Here is a 14,379-nt window from a genome sequence, read left to right on the forward strand (position 1 = left end):
TTATCTGTGACAGTACTGTCCTTACATTGTTTGGACGCTATGGCACAATTATCACACAATTTTGAAGGGGGAGACACATTGACTTTCATACATATAGAACATAGCTTATCTGAAGGCACAGACATGTTAAACAGGCTTAAACTTGTCAATAAAGCACAAAAACCGTTTTAAAACAAAACCGTTACTGTCTCTTTAAATTTTAAACAGAGCACACTTTATTACTGAATATGTGAAAAAATATGAAGGAATTGTTCAAAATTTCACCACAGTGTCTTAAAGCATTAATAGCATTGCACACCAATTTTCAGAGCTTTAACCCTTAAAATAACGAAACCGGAGCCGGTTACAGATTTAACCCCTATACAGTCCCAGCTACAGCCTTTGCTGTGACTTTACCAAGCCCAGAGGGGAATACGATACCAAATGACGCCTTCTAGGAACTTTTCCAACTACTTTCAGGTCCTCACACATGCATCTGCATATCTTGCTCTCAAAAACAACTGCGCAGTAATGGCGCGAAAATGAGGCTCAGCCTACAACTGGGAAGGCCCTTCCTGACTGGAAAAGGTGTCTAACATAGTGCCTGACGTTAAAAAACGTTCCCCAAGTTTATAAGTGTGAATTATCAGCATAAACATGTATAAAATGTCCAAATAAAGCAATCGATTTAGCCCATAAAAATGTCTACCAGTTTTATAGCCCATATTAAGCCCTTTATTCTGTTTGAGACTAAGAAAATGGCTTACCGGTCCCCATGAGGGGAAATGACAGCCTTCCAGCATTACACAGTCTTGTTAGAAATATGGCTAGTCATACCTTAAGCAGAAAAGTCTGCTAACTGTTTCCCCCAACTGAAGTTACTTCATCTCAACAGTCCTATGTGGAAACAGCAATCGATTTTAGTTACTGTCTGCTAAAATCATCTTCCTCTCACAAACAGAAATCTTCATCTTTTTCTGTTTCAGAGTAAATAGTACATACCAGCACTATTTTAAAATAACAAACTCTTGATAGTAGAATAAAAAAACTACAACTAAACACCACATACTCTTAACCATCTCCGTGGAGATGTTGCCTGTGCAACGGCAAAGAGAATGACTGGGGTGGGCGGAGCCTAGGAGGGACTATATGGCCAGCTTTGCTGGGACTCTTTGCCATTTCCTGTTAGGGAAGAGATATTCCCACAAGTAAGGATGACGCCGTGGACCGGACACACCAATGTTGGAGAATTTTTTTTTATTTTGGGGGGCTTTATTTTATTAGTGGGCTTAGAATAGGTGTAATTAGCTTAAAAATCTTGTAATCTTTTTTTTATTTTTTGTAATTTAGTGTTTGTTTTCTTTTGTAATTTAGTTTAGTTTATTTAATTGTATTTTTAGATAGATATTTGTAGTTTATTTAATTTATTGATAGTGTAGGTGTATTTGTAACTTAGGTTAGGATTTATTTTACAGGTAATTGGGTAATTATTTTAACTAGGTAGCTATTAAATAGTTCATAACTATTTAATAGCTATTATACCTAGTTAAAATAATTAACAATTTACCTGTAAAATAAATATAAACCCTAACATAGCTACAATGTAATTATTAATTATATTGTAGCTATCTTAGGGTTTATTTTATAGGTAAGTATTTAGATTTAAATAGGAATATTTTAATTAATAATATTAATATTAGATTTATTTTAATAAGAGTTTAGTTAGGGATGTTAGAGTTAGATAGGGTTATTATACTTAATATATATATATAATATAATAACGATATTAACTATATTAACCCTAATATAATTAGGGTTAATATAGTTAATATATATAATATTATAATTATATTAACTATATTAACCCTAATATAATTAGGGTTAATATAGTTAATAAAGCTGGCGGCGGTGTAGGGTGATTAGATTAGGGGTTGATGTATTTAATATAGCTGGCGGCGGTGTAGGGGGATTAGATTAGGGGTTAATACATTTATTATAGCTGGCGGCGGTGTAGGGGGATTTAGATTAGATGCAAAAGAGCTGATTACTTTGTGACAAAGCCCCGCCAAAAGTAAAAGAGCAGTTTTCTTTGGGGCATGCCCCGCAAAAAGCCCTTTTAAGGGCTGGCAAAAGAGCCGTTTACTTTGGGGTAATGCCACACAAAAAGCCCTTTTCAGGGCTATTTGTAGGGTTAGACTTAGGTTTAGTGGTAGGGATAGTTTAGTATTTTAGGGGTTAAATAATTTAATATAGATGGCGGTGGGGTAGGGGGATTAGATTAGGGGTTAATAATTTTAAAATAGATGGCGGCGGGGTAGGGGCTCACTTTAGGGGGTTATAGATTTAATATAGCTGGCGGGAGGTCCGGGAGCAGCGGTTTAGGGGTTAATAACTTTTTTTATTGTTAGGCTAGTGAGGGGGGATAGCGGATAGAGGGTTAGAGGGTTAGAGGTGTCGGGCTATGTTAGGGAGGCGTGTTAGACAGTGCGGGTGATTTCATACTTTAGTCAGGTTTTGTAGGCGCCGGCAGTTTCTAGCGTGGCGCAAGTCACTGGCGAAGCCAGAAATTTGTACTTGCGCAGATTTCTGGACATCGCTGGTTTATCCGACTTACGGCACGTTAGCAACTGACGGCGCCGTATATTGGATAGCTCGAGTTGCGAGCTGAAACTGCGGGCGACGCGGGTTCCCTCGCTTGCGCCGCAAACTACGCCGTATATCGGATCGCGCTATATATATATATATATACACACACACACATACATATACACATATACACACACACACATATATAATATATGGACATTTTTTATCTAAAGTGCAAGTTAAAGAACATTAAACCCAAAAGTTTTTTTTATTTTTCTGATAGAAAATACAATTTTAAACATCATTCCAATTTACTTCTATTTAATTTGCTTCATTCTTCAAATATTTTTTGTTTAAGAAATAGCAATGCACACGGGTGAGGTGAACCAATCATACATGGCATCTATGTGCAGCCACCAATCAGCAGCTACTGAGCCTATCTAGATATGCTTTTCAACAAAAGATATAAAGAGTATGAAGCAAATTATATAATAGGAGTAAATTGGAAAGTTCTTTAAAATTGCATGTTCTTTCTAAAACATGAAAGAAAAAATGTGGGTTTCATGTCCCTTTAAAGAAGATCTGATATTGTACTGGTAAGTTCTATGATGTGACAAGTTAAGCAAGACTTCTTCTTAGCCAATCATCATGCATTAGAGCTTTTTTTTTTTTTTTAAAAAAGGGTTATGGATGATAAGACATACTTTCTGCTACAGAACTCTAAATAAGTTTCTTTAAAATTGGAATATTCCACACAGCTATAATTTGTACACTTTAACTGTCCCTAATTGTCAGGAAATCAGTTTCAAAATGTTAGTGCATTTATTAATGTAATATTAAATAAACAACTAAAAAAATAGATCTGCATATTATTCTCAAGGTAATCATGGCTTTGAATACAATATTATATCTAAAATGTATTTACTATTTAATACCCTTTAAATAGTGGTAATGTGGAACAAATATTAAAAATCCTTCTTGGAGAGGAAGAAACATAGCACCTTACTACCTCATCACATGCCATAAATTGACCAGTGACACATAATCTGCTAAAAGACTGATCCCTCTCTTATATGTCACCTATGTCTATCATGGCAGAAACTGAAAGTTCTCCAAACCCCATTAAAAAAATCATATATGAAAGATCCAATTAGAGTAATTTAATGCATGGATGACATTTACTTGAGTAAATACTTGTGCATGGTGAATTGGAGTTCTTATTTATAAATATCAAGCATGATTTAGGCACTTGAGCAGTAGAATATTTTCTTAATATAAAATTAAGTACTATAAATTTCTTTCACGATTGTTGGATTTTGTATTAACCCCTTAATGACCAGACCATTTTTCAATTTTCTTACCCTTAAGGACAAGGGCTATTTTTACATTTCTGCAGTGTTTGTGTTTAGCTGTAATTTTCCTCTTACTCATTTACTGTACCCACACATATTATATACCGTTTTTCTCGCCATTAAATGGACTTTCTAAATATACCATTATTTTCATCATATCTTATAATTTACTATAAAAATAATTTTAAAATATGAGGAAAAAATGGAAAAAAACACACTTTTTCTAAATTTGACCCCCAAAATCTGTTACACATCTACAACCACCAAAAAACACCCATGCTAAATAGTTTCTAAATTTTGTCCTGAGTTTAGAAATACCCAATGTTTACATGTTCTTTGCTTTTTTTGCAAGTTATAGGGCAATAAATACAAGTAGCACTTTGCTATTTCCAAACCACTTTTTTTCAAAATTAACACTAAGTTACATTGGAACCCTGATATCTGTCAACAATACCTGAATATCCCTTGACATGTATATATTTATATTTATTTTTTTAGAAGACAACCCAAAGTATTGATCTAGGCCCATTTAGGTATATTTCATGCCACCATTTCACCGCCAAATTCGATCAAATTAAAAAAAATGTTCACTTTTTCACACATTTTGTCACAAACTTTAGGTTTCCCACTGAAATTATTTACAAACAGCTTCCACAATTATGGCACAAATGGTTGTAAATGCTTCTCTGGGATCCCCTTTGTTCAGAAATAGCAGACTTATATGGCTTTGGGGTTGCTTTTTGGTAATTAGAAGGCCGCTAAATGCTGCTGCGCACTACACGTGTTTTATGCCCAGCAGTGAAGGGGTTAATTAGGGAGCATGTGGGGAGCTTGTAGGGTTAATTTTAGCTTTAGTGTAGTAGACAACCCAAAGTATTGATCTAGTCCATTTTGGTATATTTCATGCCACCATTTCAACGCCAAATGCGAGCAAATAAAAAAAAAAAACTTTACATTTTTCACAATTTTAGGTTTCTCAATGAAATTATTTACAAACAGCTTGTGCAATTATGGCACAAATTGTTGTAAAAGCTTCTCTGGGATCCCCTTTGTTCAGAAATAGCAGACTTATATGGCTTTGGCGTTGCTTTTTGGTAATTAGAAGGCTGCTAAATGCTGCTGCGCACCACACGTGAATTATGCCCAGCAGTGAAGGAGTTAATTAGGTAGCTTGTAGGGCGCTGGCACCTGACACATCCCACCCCCTGATCCCTCCCAAACAGCTCTCTTCCCTCCCCCACCCCACAATTGTCCCGCCATCTTAAGTACTGGCAGAAAGTCCTAAAGTAAAGTACTAAATAAAAGGGGATTTTTTTATTTTATTTTTTAAAAATATTTATTCAGCTGTGATGGACCCCTGCCTTAGCCCCCAACCTCCCTGATCCCCCACCAAACAGCTCTATAACCCTCCCTGCTACCTAATTACCGCCATCTTGGGTACTGGCAGCTGTCTGCCAGTACCCAGTTTGCCCCCAAAAACAAGTTTTGTTTTTCTTTAGACCTTTAAACTTTTCTGAAGTATAGCAGCCCCCCCTCAATACCCCCATCCCCCCTCCCAGATCCTTTTATATTTAATTTTTTTAAACTTTAACTTTTTTTTTTTAACTTTTTTTCATTGGTGTCAGTGGCTAATGCGCGCGCGCCCGTGCACACGCGTTCCCCCGCAGGCCCCCCCCGCACGCTCCCGTCACCCGGCGTGCACATTGCACTTACAGGAACCGGAAGCCGGGTAGCGATGGGCCACCTCCCTGTTACGCTCCCACCCACCAACAAAGTTTTTAGTTGTCATTAAGGGGTTAAACCCTTCCCACCCTTAGGAAGGCATAGAACGTCCTAGCCATTTGGCTGTACTGAAGTCATAGGCGCTTCTTGAATGGGATCATGAGCTGGAGGGTGTGCCTAGCGTCTTAGGCACTCCCTCCTGACACTATCCCATCATTGAAATCACGCGATCACATGAACCATCACGTTTAAAAATTTATATTTTACTTATTTGTTTACATCGGAGATTTGTTCCGATGTAGACAAATAAGTACAGTCAAGAAAGGGTTAAGGAACATTTTCTATTTAACAAAATTCTCTTTGCAAGTTTGTGATACTGCTTTGGAACAGTCTGCACATCCAAATATGCACATCCTATTTCTAGGGTGGAGGGAGAAAGTTATTGTATTTTCATATAAAACGTTAAAATAATGTAAAATAAATTTATAAAAGTAAGAAAATGCTGTTATAACCATTATGTAATCTGTGAGGTTGATTCATGTGAGGTTCTAAATACTCCTCCTCCTTCTCCCTTGTGACTCCTCCTTGTAGTATCTATTTTCTCTTTCATTATGTGTTCCTCAGGAAATCACAGTGTTCACAAGTTAGTCAATTTATCAGGTAAATGGGTAGACAGATGTGTAAAGGATACTTTGATTACCAAAATAAATGAAGAAAAAAAAATTGAGTTACACTGCCTCCTTTTTTGTAATATTTTCCCTTTACCTTTTCTCAAAAAACAGAGGGTAGCTGTGACATATTCATGCATTGTGGTTGGTCAAGTTTTCTCTAAAACTGCTGTGCAAAGCTCTTTTATCTGATGAGCTCCAGAATACAGCACAAAAGTCATGTATTTATTTACTGTACTAGTCTATTAATCAAGTTCACTGCCTTGTGGTTTGGTTTCTTGAGAAGCAAGCAGTTGGTTCAGAAGAATAAATGAACATTATTCATGTAGCCAATTAAATGGAATGTAGGATGCTTCTATCTTGGGGGAAGAAGTTCACACTGCTATACAATAAATTATGTAAAAACAAAATGGTACACCTTACCTTTCCTCTAGGTGAAACTCAACTTCCAAAACTTCTTCAGCCTGAAAAGTGGTGGGGGAGAGATAATCAGATGTTTATTCAACAACCAAGACAGCAGTATAAAGTGACAAAGGTGTTTGTTCAGTGGGCTCTCGTTTAGAAGCATGTAGTACCTGAAAAAAAGACAAAACAACAACAAAAAAAACCCAAATACTTTACATAAACTTTAGTACACATAAATAGATCCACTGATAAACATGTTCACACACTTTTCCATGCAGATGCACAAAATCACATGTAAACATACAAATACAATTTTGGAACAAACACAAATATGCATGTGCTCTTACAAGTCATCACCAGATCCATAAACATTCACTTAAAAAGATGACAGGCATACTCATTCTCTTACATAACCATCTCACTCACACATGCATACTTTGGCGAGCACACGTACCTTTGGATCAAGCTTGAAATTACGCTTGGTTACTTGCCCTGGCTTAACATTTCCTAAATCAAAGACAACACAGGACAGCTCGTCATCCATTACAACATCTCGGTCATATAGGGTGAGCTCGAGAATGTTCTGCAAAGAAAATACAGGTGTGAATTACTATGGGGATTATATTACTTAACACTTTACATATGAAAAAGAGAGGGGATGTTTGTGTATCGGTCACTTTGACTTAGAGGTTCCACCCTCTTTCCTGTAACTTCAAATCTGATCTGAGATAAGAGGCCTCCTTTAAGGTCTTAGAAATTAGCATAGGAGCCTACCTAGGTTTAGCTTTCAACAAAGAATACCAAGAGAAAAAAGCAAATTTGAAGATAAAAGTAAATTGGAAAGTTGTTTAAAATTTCATGGACTATCTGAATCATGAAAGTTTCATTTTGATTAGATTGTCCCTTTAAAAAAACATAAAATACAGAATTGCAAAATTTTGAGAAAAGGAATGCATCCGAAACATTTGAATTACATATATAAAAGTTATGAAAGCTAAATCACATTACACTTGTAACAAAAATAGTAATTATTAACGGATAGGTAAAGGAGAAATTAGCAACATAAATTGCAAAAATGCAAAGAAATCTTTATGTTTCACAGCAGCAAACTTGAACGCCTTTATTGCCCATTCCCCAGCTTTGCACAACCAACACTGTTATATTAATATACTTTATAACCTTTAAACCTCAGAATTTCTGCCTGTTTCTAAGCCACTACAGACAGCCTCTTATCACATGCTTTTTTTATTAGCTTTTAACAACACAGGAGTGCTATCTTATGTAAGCCATATAGATAACATTGTGCTCACACCTGTGGGTTGTGGCAGACACTGCACTAATTAGATAAAATGCAAATCAATAGATAATAAATAAAAAGTCATGTGATCCGGGGGCTGTCAGAAAAGGCTTAGATACAAGGTAATCACAGAGGTAAGAAGTGTATTAATTTAACCATGTCGACTGTGTAAAACTGGGGAATGGGTAATAAAGGGATTATCTATTTTTTTTAAACAAAACATTTTTTGGAGTTGACTGTCCCTTTAAATGTGAGTTAATGGTAAACCTCACTATTGTAATGGCATGGATAATTTTACATAGTATGTTGCATAAATGCCCCAACCAAATTTTTTTTACCTGCCTAATAATCACTATGGTTTTAAAAAGGTACATGAAACCAACATTTTTTCTTCCATGACTAATAAAGAACATGCGATTTTAAACAACTTTCCAATTTACTTCTATTATCTAATTTGTTTAATTTGTTGTATATCCTTTGTTGAAAATCATATCTAAATAGGATCAGTAGCTGCTTATTGGTGGCTGCACATAGATGCCTCGTTTAATTGGCTTACCCATGTGCATTGCTATTTCCTCAATAAAGGATATCTAAAGAATGAAGCAAAGTAAATAGAAGTAAAATGGAATGTTGCTTAAAATGTTATTCTCTATCTGAATCATGAAAGAAAAATGTTGGGTTTTATGTCCCTTTAACACTCTGCAAGACCCTTAATTGCTTTGTTGCCCAGAGCTTGAGCAGCAAGCTCATGTAATTTTATAATGTCAGCGACATACTATAGAACCTCGCCTATACGATAGGCAGACATATTTTCCATTGTATTATTCCCCTTTCTTGAAATCAGAGAAGCTTTCTTGTAGATTTCCACTGTTTTGTCGAATCAGCCATCAGAAGACGCTTTATTGCCGATTTATTACAAGAGTGTCTTTTTACATGTGAGGTTGTCTATGCTTTGCTAGCTGTTAACTTCATAGAGCTGAGGGGCCCTTTTAACCAGCAATAACAGCTCTTCAAAAATTAGAAATTAAAAATCAGATACTAAATTTTTAGATCTTGGCCTATAACCTAGACAATTCTTACAAGGTGAGACCCTCTCACTGGAGGGGGCATGGACAGAAATAGCCATGCCCCTTTTGCCAATAAAAATGCTACCTGAGCTCCCTCCATTCCTAGTTCTGGAAATCATAGGAAAAACAGAGATATTAGAAGAAGGGAACATTGGTAAGTATTGTCTAGGTTATAGATAGAGAAAATTCTGTATTTGATGCTTTAATTTCTAATGATCTTGGCCAAACCTCTCCAATACGTACTAGGTGAGAAGAATACTAAGTATTATACACTGTACAATTTTAGGGAATGGGAAATAAACAAAACATCAAAAAATATATGTAAAAATACAAAAGTTTATTCAAGAAACAACGGAATTAAGAATCTTCATTGGCTAAAAATGGTTGCAACACGTCCACTTTATAATAAGATACAAATGTATGAGGCGATTTCCAGACTGCTGCTTGACAGATTTTTAGAGGTATTAGCTCCATTGCGATAAGCCCAAGATGTGAAAACTGCCCTAATGGAATGTGCCCTGAGCCCCGAAGGAACTGGCAAAGCCTTCAACTTGTATACTATAGAAATACACTGAGTTATCCATGATGAAAGTGTAGTCTTTGCAGGCGGCTGACCTTTCCAACCCCCCCAGAGGAAGAATAAACCACCTGTTCTTCCCAAACTCTTTAGTTCTATTCACATAATAGTGGAGACAACAAACCAAGTCTAAAGTATAGTGTGGTTTACCAGCCATGATTTTTGAACAAAAAAGAAGAGGATAGAACAATATCCTTAGAGGAATGAAATTCTGAGACAACTTTAGGCTAAAACTCAGATACACTAACGGCTAGATTTAGAGTTTTGTCGGTAAGGACCCGCGTAGCTAACGCTGGCTTTTTTCTGGCCGCACCATAAAAATAACTCTGGTATCGAGAGTCCACATAAAGGCTGCGTTAGGCTCCAAAAAAGGAGCGTAGAGCATATTTAACGCAGCTTCAACTCTCGATACCAGAGTTGCTTACGGACGCGGCCAGCCTCAAAAACGTGCTCGTGCACGATTCCCCCATAGGAAACAATGGGGCTGTTTGAGCTGGAAAAAAAAACTAACACCTGCAAAAAAGCCGCGTTCAGCTCCTAACGCAGCCCCATTGTTTGCTATGCGGAAACACTTCCTACGTCTGCACCTAACACTCTAACATGTACCCCGAGTCTAAACACCCCTAACCTTACACTTATTAACCCCTAATCTGCCGCCCCCGCTATCGCTGACCCCTGCATATTATTATTAACCCCTAATCTGCCGCTCCGTAAACCGCCGCTACTTACATTATCCCTATGTACCCCTAATCTGCTGCCCTAACATCGCCGACCCCTATATTATATTTATTAACCCCTAATCCGCCCCCCACAACGTCGCCTCCACCTGCCTACACTTATTAACCCCTAATCTGCCGAGCGGACCTGAGCGCTACTATAATAAAGTTATTAACCCCTAATCCGCCTCACTAACCCTATAATAAATAGTATTAACCCCTAATCTGCCCTCCCTAACATCGCCGACACCTAACTTCAATTATTAACCCCTAATCTGCCGACTGGAGCTCACCGCTATTCTAATAAATGTATTATCCCCTAAAGCTAAGTCTAACCCTAACACTAACACCCCCCTAAATTAAATATAATTTACATCTAACAAAATTAATTATCTCTTATTAAATAAATTATTCCTATTTAAAGCTAAATACTTACCTGTAAAATAAATCCTAATATAGCTACACTATAAATTATAATTATATTATAGCTATTTTAGGATTAATATTTATTTTACAGGTAACTTTGTAATTATTTTAACCAGGTACAATAGCTATTAAATAGTTAAGAACTATTTAATAGTTACCGAGTTAAAATAATAAAAAAATTACCTGTAAAATAAATCCTAACCTAAGTTACAATTAAACCTAACACTACACTATCATTAAATTAAATAAAATATCTACAATTACCTACAATTAAACCTAACACTACACTATCAATACATTAATTAAATACAATATCTACAAATAACTACAATGAAATAAACTAACTAAAGTACAAAAAATAAAAAAGAACTAAGTTACAAAAAATAAAAAAATATTTACAAACATAAGGAAAATCTTACAACAATTTTAAACTAATTACACCTACTCTAAGCCCCCTAATAAAATAAGAAAGCCCCCCAAAATAAAAAATGCCCTACCCTATTCTAAATTACTAAAGTTCAAAGCTCTTTTACCTTACCAGCCCTGAACAGGGCCCTTTACGGGGCATGCCCCAAGAAGTTCAGCTCTTTTGCCTGTAAAAAAAAAAAAAAACATACAATACCCCCCCCCAACATTACAACCCACCACCCACATACCCCTAATCTAACCCAAACCCCCCTTAAATAAACCTAACACTAAGCCCCTGAAGATCATCCTACCTTGTCTTCACCTCACCGGGTATCACACCGATCCATCTTGGCTCCGATATCTTCATCCAACCCAAGCGGGGGCTAGACATCCACTGAAGAAGTCCAGAAGAGGGTCCAAAGTCTTCATCCTATCCGGGAAGAAGAGTAGATCCGGACCGGCAACCATCTTCTTCCAAGCGGCATCTTCTATCTTCATCCAATGAGGACCTGCTCCATCCTGAAGACCTCCACCGCGGACCCATCTTCATCCGGCGACGTCCAACTGAAGAATGACGGTTCCTTTAAGGGACGTCATCCAAGATGGCGTCCCTCGAATTCCGATTGGCTGATAGGATTCTATCAGCCAATCGGAATTAAGGTAGGAATATTCTGATTGGCTGATGGAATCAGCCAATCAGAATCAAGTTCAATCCGATTGGCTGATCCAATCAGCCAATCAGATTGAGCTCGCATTCTATTGGCTGTTCCGATCAGCCAATAGAATGCAAGCTCAATCTGATTGGCTGATTGGATCAGCCAATCGGATTGATATTGATTCTGATTGGCTGATTCCATCAGCCAATCAGAATATTCCTACCTTAATTCCGATTGGCTGATAGAATCCTATCAGCCAATCGGAATACGAGGGACGCCATCTTGGATGACGTCCCTTAAAGGAACCGTCATTCTTCAGTTGGACGTCGCCGGAAGATGGGTCCGCGGTGGAGGTCTTCAGGATGGAGCCGGTCCTCATCGGATGAAGATAGAAGATGCCGCTTGGAAGATGATGGTTGCCGGTCCGGATCTACTCTTCTTCCCGGATAGGATGAAGACTTTGGAGCCTCTTCTGGACCTCTTCAGCCGCCGGAAGATGGATCGCCAGCCCCCGCTTGGGTTGGATGAAGATTTTGGAGCCAGGACGGATCGGTGAACCTGGTATGGTGAAGACAAGGTAGGATGATCTTCAGGGGCTTAGTGTTAGGTTTATTTAAGGGGGGTTTGGGTTAGATTAGGGGTATGTGGGTGGTGGGTTGTAATGTTGGGGGGGGGGGTATTGTATGTTTTTTTTTACAGGCAAAAGAGCTGAACTTCTTGGGGCATGCCCTGCAAAGGGCCCTGTTCAGGGCTGGTAAGGTAAAAGAGCTTTGAACTTTAGTAATTTAGAATAGGGTAGGGCATTTTTTTTATTTTGGGGGGGCTTTGTTATTTTATTAGGGGGCTTAGAGTAGGTGTAATTAGTTTAAAATTGTTGTAATATTTTTCTTATGTTTGTAAATATTTTTTTATTTTTTGTAACTTAGTTCTTTTTTATTTTTTGTACTTTAGTTAGTTTATTTCATTGTAGTTATTTGTAGGTATTGTATTTAATTTATTTATTGATAGTGTAGTGTTAGGTTTAATTGTAGGTAATTGTAGGTATTTTATTTAATTAATTTATTGATAGTGTAGTGTTAGGTTTAATTGTAACTTAGGTTAGGATTTATTTTACAGGTAAATTTGTAATTATTTTAACTATTTTAGCTATTAAATAGTTCTTAACTATTTAATAGCTATTGTACCTGGTTAAAATAAATACAAAGTTACCTGTAAAATAAATATTAATCCTAAAATAGCTATAATATAATTATAATTTATGTTGTAGCAATATTAGGATTTATTTTACAGGTAAGTATTTAGCTTTAAATAGGAATAATTTATTTAATAAGAGTTAATTAATTTCGTTAGATTAAAATTATATTTAACTTAGGGGGGTGTTAGGGTTAGACTTAGCTTTAGGGGTTAATACATTTATTAGAATAGCGGCGAGATTCGGTTGGCAGATTAGGGGTTAATAATTGAAGTTAGGTGTCGGCGATGTTAGGGAGGGCAGGTTAGGGGTTAATAAATATAATATAGGGGTTGGCGGTGTTAGGGGCAGCAGATTAGGGGTACATAGCTATAATGTAGCTGGCGGCTCTTTGCGGTCGGCAGATTAGGGGTTAATTATTGTAGGTAGGTGGCGGCGACGTTGTGGGGGGCAGGTTAGGGGTTAATAAATATAATATAGGGGTCGGCGATGTTAGGGCAGCAGATTAGGGGTACATAGGGATAATGTAGCTGGCGGCGGCGTGCGGACGGCAGATTAGGGGTTAATAAGTGTAGGTAGCTGGCGGCGACGTTGTGGGGGGCAGATTAGGGGTTAATAAATATAATATAGGGGTCGGCGGTGTTAGGGGCAGCAGATTAGGGGTACATAAGGATAACGTAGGTGGCGGTCGGCAGATTAGGGGTTAAAAAAATGTAATCGAGTTGCGGCGATGTGGGGGGACCTCGGTTTAGGGGTACATAGGTAGTTTATGGGTGTTAGTGTACTTTAGAGTACAGTAGTTAAGAGCTTTATGAACCGGCGTTAGCCCAGAAAGCTCTTAACTACTGACTTTTTTCTGCGTCTGGAGTTTTGTCGTTAGATTTCTAACGCTCACTTCAGACACGACTCTAAATACCTTAGTTAGAAAAATCCCATTGAAAAGATAGGATACGCAATTTACGTAAGGGGATATGCGGTATGGAAAAGTCGCGGCTGTAAAGTGAGCGTTAGACCCTTTTTTGAGTGACTCCAAATACCGGAGGTAGCCTAAAACCAGCGTTAGGAGCCTCTAACGCTGGTTTTCACGGCTACCGCCAAACTCCAAATCTAGGCCTTAGTCTATATACATGACTTATTAAGTGAGTTTTAACACATAGATTATATTAGTCATTCGTGGCATTAGTAATAATCAAAGTCAAACAATAAAACATCTATATAAAAGTAGTGTAGTTATCAACAATTGGATACTATATTTACCTTCACAGGTACACATATAGAGAAAGTGAATAAAAAACACATTGCTTGGGCACAATGTTGGTATGAGATGT

At 37.2% G+C, this 14,379-nt stretch overlaps 1 protein-coding gene across 1 annotated transcript in view; it reads right to left on the bottom strand.

Annotated features, from left to right (window-relative positions):
• The window catches only part of PLA2G4F (phospholipase A2 group IVF), a 222,540-nt gene that overhangs the window by 133,318 nt on the left and 74,843 nt on the right, over window positions 1-14,379 (bottom strand). Inside the window, exons 4-5 of the mRNA XM_053697916.1 lie at window positions 7,167-7,295; window positions 6,731-6,771 (exon numbers count right to left, since the gene is read on the bottom strand). Of these exons, the coding sequence (XP_053553891.1) occupies window positions 6,731-6,771; window positions 7,167-7,295 (170 nt within the window). The remainder of the gene's footprint in view (window positions 1-6,730; window positions 6,772-7,166; window positions 7,296-14,379) is intronic.

This window comes from Bombina bombina, chromosome 1 (genome assembly GCF_027579735.1).
Source record: "Bombina bombina isolate aBomBom1 chromosome 1, aBomBom1.pri, whole genome shotgun sequence".
NCBI lineage: Eukaryota > Metazoa > Chordata > Amphibia > Anura > Bombinatoridae > Bombina > Bombina bombina.